The sequence below is a fragment of the Urocitellus parryii genome, chromosome 15 (assembly GCF_045843805.1).
Source record: "Urocitellus parryii isolate mUroPar1 chromosome 15, mUroPar1.hap1, whole genome shotgun sequence".
NCBI lineage: Eukaryota > Metazoa > Chordata > Mammalia > Rodentia > Sciuridae > Urocitellus > Urocitellus parryii.
Genome location: NC_135545.1, coordinates 6521694 through 6529859, shown reverse-complemented (window position 1 = coordinate 6529859; position 8166 = coordinate 6521694). Strand labels below are relative to the sequence as shown.

Below are 8166 nucleotides of genomic sequence, written 5' to 3'. Positions count from 1 at the left end.
TTTTTGGGGCGTGCCCAGTGCTCCGCCCCTCCCCTGAGGGCTGGGCCAAGGTATATATAGGGGTGGCAGCTGCCGCCCACAGCAAGTCCAGCTGCCCGGCACCAACATGCTCGCCCTGGAGGCTGCACAGTAAGTGGGTCCCCCTAAGCCCACATGGGGACCCCCCATCCTGCGCCATCCCCTGGGCCCCTCCTCCAGGCCTCATCCTCATGGACGCCTGCCCCGCCCAGGACCAGGTGGATGGCACCGGGGTCCACGCTGCCTTGGCCCTGATTCTTTCACCACAGACTTCCCTCCCTTCTTCCCAAGCCTGCTTCTCCAGGTCCCCAGAAGTGGCATCTGAGGACACTTGCTGCTCTCCTCTCGCGCCATGTCCTCTCCCAGGTGGTCCTGTGTCTGTATCCGGGCCTCCCTGCCGTGTCTGTTCTGTTTCTCTGCTCTGCGCCTCTTGCTTCCTCTTGTTTCCTCCCTTCAGTTCTTCCCCCCCCCCCCCCCGCCCCGCTTCTCTCCTTTGGTCGGTCCCCACCACCCTATCTACATTCCTGGGGCCAAGAAATATCTTGTCCCTGGGCAGGAGTCTCTTTCCATGCCTTCCTCCTCTTCCCACTTCCCCTCCCCCTCACCTGGTTCCCTCTCCCTCCCTCTGCCCAGACATTTCTCCCTGGTCCAAGTCGGACCCATTTGCCAGACTTGCCCGCTAAGGCCCTGGCCACCCCCACCTGCTGGTGCCCAACCTCCTCTCCTCTCCCGGGACTTTCTCTTCTTCACTTTCCCTGCCCCCTGCAGCTTTTGTCTATGCAAATTCTGGGGAGGGGGGACATTTGCCTGGCCCCCCACTTCCTGTCCTGGTGGGGGTGTGGGGGGTGAATGTGGCGGGGCTGGTCTCACCCAGGGACACCCAGCAGACTTCAGAGCTGCAGTGGCACAGCTGCTGCCACCTCCCCCATCAGCCCCAACCACTTGGAGACTCAGGTGGCTGAGGGTGGCTCTGACATGCCCCTGTGTCTCTCCCCTGCCAGGCTCGATGGGCCACACTTCAGCTGTCTGGTAAGTTGGGTCCCCCGGGGTGGGGCCTATGGCCCTCCATGACCCCCTCAGGTCACCTCTCTGCCTCAGTTTCCCCTTCAGTGCCTTCTTCTCTCTTTGTCTTTCTGAACTCACTCCCACCCTGTTCCCATCCCAGACCCATTTCTGATGTCTCTATCCCTTTTGCAAGCTCTGAGACCACCCTGGGACTTGAGTGTCTGTTTGTCCCACACTTGGCAAGTGTATTCATTCCTCTTCCCCACTCCCTACTCCTAGTACTGGAGATTGAACCCATGGTGCTCTATCACTGAGCCTCAGTCCTTTTTTGGGGGTAGGGGGTACTGGGGATTGAACTCGGGCACTCGGCCACTGAGCCACATCCCCAGCCCTATTTTGTATTTTATTTAGAGACAGGGTCTCACTGAGCTGCTTAGTGCCTTGCTTTTGCTGAGGCTGGCTTTGAACTCATGATCCTCCTGCCTCAGCCTCCTGAGTCACTGGGATTACAGGTGTGGGCCACTGTGCCCAGCAGTCCTTTTTAATTTTGATTTTGAGATGGGGTCTGCCTAAGTTGCTGAGGCTGGCCCAGAACTAGAAGTCTTCCTGCCTCAGCCTCCAAAGTAGCTGGGATTATAGATGTACACCACCACACCTGGCTTTTAAACTTTTTTCCTTTATTCCGTAATTCTTCAAACACAGAAAATACTATACCCAACTTCCCAGGAGCCACAATTCAGTCCAAGAGATGTGGTTGAAAGAAAACTACTTCTGGATCACTTCCCAGCCTCGAGTTTTTTTTTTTTTTTTTTCCAATTGAATATAAGTTACAGGTCAGCTGACTGTCCACGTTTGTGTATGTCCATGAGTTTTCACATTGTGCACACACCTGTGCCACCATTGACCAGATGCAGATCCAGAACATTCCCATTATTCCAGAATAGAGCATTCCCTCACGTCCCTTCCCAGGAAATACCTGCCTGGCATCATCGATTGTTTTGCCTGTTTATTTATTTTTTTTTTTAAAGAGAGAGAGAGAGAATTTTTTTAATATTTATTTATTTTTAGTTTTTGGTGCTGAGGATGGAACCCAGGCCGCACGCATGCCAGGCGAGCGCGCTACCACTTGAGCCACATCCCCAGCCCTGTTTTGCCTGTTTTTTTTTTTCTTTTTTTTTTTTTAAGAGAGAGTGAGAGAGGAGAGACAGAGAGAGAGAATTTTTAATATTTATTTTTTAGTTCTCGGCGGACACAACATCTTTGTTGGTATGTGGTGCTGAGGATCGAACCCGGGCCGCACGCATGCCAGGCGAGCGCGCTACCGCTTGAGCCACATCCCCAGCCCCTGTTTTGCCTGTTTTTGAACTTTATATGAAATGACTCATGCAGCAGGTCCTGTTGGGGACCTGACTCTCTTCCCTCTACATTAAATGTGGCTGTTCTTTTTCCTTGCTGTGTAGTACTCTAGCCAACTATGCCACAGCTTGTTCATTCATCCTGCTGGGGACCCTGCTTCCGGTCTAAGGCTCTTAACAAAACTGCTCTGATTATTCCTGACTAAGGCTCTTCTGTGGGCAAGGTTTTCAGCTGTCCTGGGCTTACGGGGGGTGCAGGGTCACAGGGATGGTGGATATTGATGCTAGCTTTAGTCTCCACTAGATTCCTAAGGCTAATGCAACACATGACTCTTGGAACAATCCAGAGCAACACAGAGGTGGTTTAAGGAAGTGTGGAGCCTCCACCTCTGCCACACCTCCTCAACACCCTGTTATACGGACTGCACGTAGACCGGCTGCCAGGTCCTCAGGAGCCACAACTGTGCTGGGGGCGACTGCTGTGTGTCCTGCTCACAGTGTGCCTGTCTCTCTCCGCTCCTGCCTCTTCCTGCCTGTGGTACCTGGTCTCTGAGTCTCTCTGCCTATCAGTCTCTGCCCTCACCAGCCTCTCCTCTTCCTCTGGCTCTGTCAGTCTCTCCTGGGGTCCAGGGTGGAGATGGGGCTCCCTGAACCCCGGGTTGATCCTCTCCCCGCCACCCCAGCAGTACTCAGATGGCGTCTTCTACGACCTGGACAGCTGCAAGCATTCCAGCTACCCCGACTCAGAGGGGGCTTCTGGTGAGTGGCGCTGGCCCAGACCCCTCCCCACCTGGGCCTTGGGCCCATTTCACAGATGGGGAAACTGAGGTTCAAGGGAGGTCTCATGTGGCATGGTAGAAGGGTGGCCCAGGCTTCCAGACTGCCTCCCCTTCCTCTCCCCCACATCACTCCCCCATGCAAATCCTGGGGTCAGAGATTTGCACAGCCCACAATAGTCCCTCTGTGCTGGGGACACTGAGTGGGAGGGGGCCTCCTCAGACCTCCTGGCTTCTGACTCAGTGCTTTCTCCCAGACTCTCTGTGGGGCTGGGCCGAGGCCCCCCCTGTCCCAGCCACCTCCTATGAAGGCTTTGACCCAGCAATGGCCACCTATGGTCACCCCTCAGCTGCCCAGCTCTGCTATGGACCCGCAGCCTACAGTCCTGCAGGGAACCTGGACCCAGCTCCCAGCCTGGAGGCCTCTGGGCCCAGCCTCCCAGCATACCCCAGCGAGGACTTCACCAGCCAGGTGAGGGGCAGGGGACAATGAAAACCAAAGCCATCATCTAGTGCAGGTGTCCGAGGGGCCAGGCACTGCGCTCAGCCAAACCTGGGCACACAGCAACCTTCTTGTTCCTTCAGTGCCCCAGGGCAAGAGCTGTCCCTGTTCCAGTGAACCAAGGGGCTGCCCAGACTGGCCCTGTGTGCTGGCCAGGCTTTAACGGAGGCAGCTCAGGTGTCCCCTGGACATGGAGATATGATCCAAGGCCAGCATCCAAACTAAAAATAAAATGGAGACAGAGCAAAGAGGGCCACAGAGAAGGGAGAGGGAGGAGAGGGAGGGAGAGAGGGTCCCTGGATATGCAGGTGACACTGGCCTTCCACAGACTCTGGGCCCCCTGGTGTGTGCCCCGTACCCCAGCCCTGTGCTGTCAGAGGAGGAAGACCTGCTGCTGGACAGTCCTGCCCTTGAAGTCTCAGACAGCGAGTCGGACGAGGCCCTCATGACTGGCCCTGAAGGGAGGGCATCCGAGGCAGGTACGTGGGAGTGGGGAGGTGGAGGAAATGCCCAATAGAGACAGAGGGAGGGTCTGAAGGAATCATGGCTTCTCCTGCTGTATTCTGCACCTCTGAGAGTAGGTTCCAGATCCATGCCACCTGCTGGCTGTGTGACCTTGGGCAAGCACCTCCACCTCTCTGTGCCTTGGTTTCCAGTCTGCACAGAGGGAATAACTTTGAGTGACTTTGAGTGATAGTGAGTACCCCCCGCGGGGCTGTAGGGAGGACTAAATGGGTTTGTAGATGCAGAAGGGATAGCACTGTGTGGCACAGTGAGTGCCCAGTATGTCCATATCTTCACCATCATTACCAAGGCAAGAGCCCCAAAAGAAATTCCAGGACCTACCCCTAATTTGTTAACCCTCGCTGCTGCCCACAGTCTATATCTCACACCCAGCTGGGAAGTTGGCCACGGATTGTGTTTGCCAGTGGGCCTGTTTCCCATCTGTGAACTGGGCGTCGCTGTCCTCATCCCTGTCTTGTGGGTTGTGATGAAAATGAAATGACCTCACACTTGGAAAGTGCCCAGTGAGACACCTGGAGTGAAAAGCTCCCTCGAAATTTAAAACAGTAAAATAAGCCCGCACGGGAGCGGGAGCCCGCTTTCGACTGAGCAGACTCCAGCTCAGAGAGGTTGTCCCACCTCCGATCACACTGCTGAGACAGGGCAGGTGGGCGTGCCCCATTTTGAAGTCACCAGTTTTGTGGGGCCGTTGCTGCTTGTAGGAGCCCAGGAGTCCTATGCCCTGGCCTCTCCCAGGACCCACCTTGCCTGGGGCAGAGAGGCCTCGAGACTAGGAGCTGGAGAATCGGCCTTGGGGTCCAAGCTGACTCCAGAGCGCCCGCCAGTCGGTCCCATAGGAGCGCAGTCAATACCTCGCCCTGTGCTGTGCGGGCGCGTAGCTCAGCCCCCACCGCGCAACGCCCAAGCGCAACGCCCGGCCGGTCCATCCCCAGCACATAAACAAGACCAAACGAGTGCCCGCAGGCAGAGCAGGGAACAGGGCAGACAAATCCTGAGGGCGGAAGCAGGGCAGAGGGACGGGAATTCCGGAGCTAATGGCTTCAGGAGGGGGTTGCTGGATCGCAGGTGGGCAGAGACAGGTGCACCCGACGGCCAACTCCCCGGCCTCTGCTGCGGACCCAGAGGCTGGGGCGGAAGCGGGCGGGCCGGAGGGACGTCCGCTGACGCGTGTCCCGCGCTGCTGCAGGGGCCCGCAAGAAGCTGCGCCTGTACCAGTTCCTGCTGGGGCTGCTGACGCGCGGGGACATGCGCGAGTGCGTGTGGTGGGTGGAGCCGGGCGCCGGCGTCTTCCAGTTCTCCTCGAAGCACAAGGAGCTCCTGGCGCGCCGCTGGGGCCAGCAGAAGGGCAACCGCAAGCGCATGACTTACCAGAAGCTGGCGCGCGCGCTCCGCAACTACGCCAAGACCGGCGAGATCCGCAAGGTCAAGCGCAAGCTCACCTACCAGTTCGACAGCGCGCTGCTGCCCGCCGCCCGCCGGGCCTGAGCGCACCGAGCCTCGCCTGTGGAGCCGCTTGGGGACCTCATGGCCCAGCTAGGACCCCTCTAGAGTCCCTGGGTCACCTTGGCGACATGGCACTCTAGGACATAGGATCCATGGATCCCCACATTTGGGGTGGGGGCTGTCACAATCCCTAAGCCCTGCCCAGGGCCCCTCTAGGACTCCCCAGTGTGTTTCTGGGACTCTTTTGTCATGTACAGGATCCCCCAGGATCGTCATGTTTTGAGTCATAGGACCTATGGACCACTGTATTGTGTGTGGCAGGCAGGTGGGTGGGGCATGGGCAGTGTGTCCAGAATTCCAAGAACTTCTGGGGGATCCCCTTATGTCTGAGGTCCCCCCCCATCCAGGCCAGTCACCTCTTTGAAGCCCCTTGTGTGTCTGTGAACCTTCAATCTCTTCAGATCATCACACCAGGAGGGGGGCGCTGCCAGAAACCTTAAACCCTGGGGTGGGGCGTGGGGTCCCTTTGGGATCCCCTTCTCAAATCTGGATCCCTCTTGTCAGATCTGAGGTCCCCTGGTTATGTCTGGAGCCCTCTGTGGAACCCTTTATCTTCCCAGATCTCTGTCCATCTATGGTTCTTGTCACTCTGTAACCCCAGATCCCTTTGCCATCTTTGAGATCCCCTGTTCTATGGAATCACTCTGCTGTCACTTTTTTTGGGGGGGAGTCTGGAACTCTCTAATCACATCTAGAGCCCCTTTGTGATCCTTTGGTTATGTCTGAAATGACTTGTTAGGTCTAGGGTCGGTAGGGGTTCAGTAGCACTTAGTTTGGGCCCCTCTTGTCATATCTGGGATCCTCCAGTCACATCTGAGACACCCCCCCAGGGGATCCCTTAGAAGTCCCAAAGGAGGTCTGAGATTTCTGGACCTTCCTGGGGTGCCCTTTGTAGGCCCCTGTGAGCACCCTTCTGCCACCACGGGGATTTCTGTGTGTTGGGCAGCCTCCCCTCCCATGGCAGTTCTATCGAGACATCTCAAGCTGGTGAATCCCCACCCCCACCCAGGCAAACTAGGTCCCTGGTGGTGTTTTCTTTAGTTCACTGAAGCGTTTTGAGGGGAAGAACCTGAATTAACAGCCCACATTTGAAATAGGGAGATGTTTCATGGTCCAGATTTCTGGCTTCGCTTAAATCTTTGGACAATCTGGTGACAGTGAGCCAGCTTTTTGATGTGGAGAGGTTGCAGCAGGAGAGTGGCCTCCTCATAACGCATCATCTATTCTTGCACTTCCTTGGTCCCAACTATTGAGTTTCTACCCTGTGCAAACCCAGCAGGAGCTGGAGCCTGCCTGTGTGGGAGCTGTCACTTGGGAACCACGGGAGTCAAAGGTCCAGAGCCTTGAGGCTGGGTGGGCTAAGCAAGTGAAGTCTCAGTTTGTCCCTCTGAAAAGTGGGGGAAAGGAGGAGGATCTCAAAAAAAAAAAAATCCTTGCAAGCTGGTCAGGGTGGTGCACACTTGTAATCCAAGTTACTGGGGAGGCTGTGGCAGGAGAATTGCAAGTTCAAGGCTAGGCTGGGCAACTTAGTGAGATCCTGCCTCAAAATAATAAAAGGGTCTGAGGATCTAGCTCTGTGGCAGAGCACTTGCCCGGTACGGATGAGGCCGTGGGTTCCATCCCAGCACAAAAACAAAAACAAAACCACCTGTCAGCCCCCTTGAACTTCAACACATCTCCTGAAATCCACCCGCAAGGAGGATGGGAGGAGGAGGAGAAGTCTTAAGGACCCAGAGAAGGTCCATGTTGGCATACCCAGCACACAGCGTTGGTGCTAATCCTCCCTGGGGCTTCTTCCTGCAAAGAAGGTACTTTATACAAAAGCTATCATCATCACCCTAAACGTGGAATAAAAATAAAGCAAAAGGAGTCAAAGTGGAGGGATGTCCTGGGACTCTTTGCAACCTCCTGATGCAGTGGGGCTGGCTGTCGCTCAAACATCGCGAGAGCAACAGAGAAGGGGGAGATAAAAGAGGAAATCAAAGCAACAATGACGGCCAGACCTGGCTGAGCCTTGAATGACAAAATGAGGATGTAGATGTGCAGACATTGGGGGTTCCGTTTAATTTTTGTGTCTCCCTTTCTTCCAGCCAATTAGAGTTCGGCCCCACCTCCTCCTCTCTTTCTCTTCCGTCTAGGTCTCTATCTCCCTCTTTCTAGGTCTCTGTCTCTCTCTCTCTGAATTGAGCCCTCGGGCTGGCGGTGGTGGACGCGAAGCTCCACTTGTTAGAGTCCCTCTTTGTCACCAGGCCCTGTGAAACTGCTGGGTCCTGGAGAGGCGAGGCAGTCTGCCTGGCAGCCCGAGGCGTCACACGGAGGCTGCCTCCTGGTTGCACTGGCGCTCCCCGGGGCAGGGAAGTTTTCAATTCTTCGGGGATTTTGAAAAAAGCGGGGGTGGGGGTGGGGGGGTGGGAGACGCGTAGGAAGAAAAGGGGGAGGGGCTTCACGTCCTACCGGTACCTCACGCAGCGTCACTTCTCGG

At 56.1% G+C, this 8166-nt stretch overlaps 1 protein-coding gene across 2 annotated transcripts; it reads left to right on the top strand.

The window, feature by feature from the left end:
- The first annotated feature begins 2981 nt into the window (after nucleotides 1-2981).
- On the top strand, nucleotides 2982-7829 carry Spib (Spi-B transcription factor). Of its 2 annotated transcripts, XM_026406265.2 has the most exons (4): nucleotides 2982-3137; nucleotides 3412-3626; nucleotides 4020-4135; nucleotides 5368-7829. In XM_026406265.2, exons 1-4 carry the CDS (start codon nucleotides 3072-3074, stop codon nucleotides 5664-5666), a joined length of 696 nt encoding a protein of 231 aa, XP_026262050.2. In that variant the 5' UTR covers nucleotides 2982-3071; the 3' UTR covers nucleotides 5667-7829. The 2 variants fall into 2 exon arrangements, with proteins under 2 accessions (XP_026262050.2, XP_077649083.1); XM_077792957.1 differs by lacking the exon at nucleotides 3412-3626 and having other exon boundaries at nucleotides 3985-4135; nucleotides 5368-7827.
- The last annotated feature ends 337 nt before the right edge of the window (nucleotides 7830-8166 follow it).

What these genes read in the sequence shown, in the direction of transcription:
- Spib (XM_026406265.2), top strand. Translation starts at nt 3,072, where the DNA reads ATGGCGTCTTCTACGACCTGGACAGCTGCAAGCATTCCAGCTACCCCG. An exon ending in CGACTCAGAGGGGGCTTCTG is followed by an intron (nt 3,138 to 3,411) that starts GTGAGTGGCGCT and finishes GCTTTCTCCCAG; the next exon opens with ACTCTCTGTGGGGCTGGGCC. An exon ending in AGGGAGGGCATCCGAGGCAG is followed by an intron (nt 4,136 to 5,367) that starts GTACGTGGGAGT and finishes GCGCTGCTGCAG; the next exon opens with GGGCCCGCAAGAAGCTGCGC.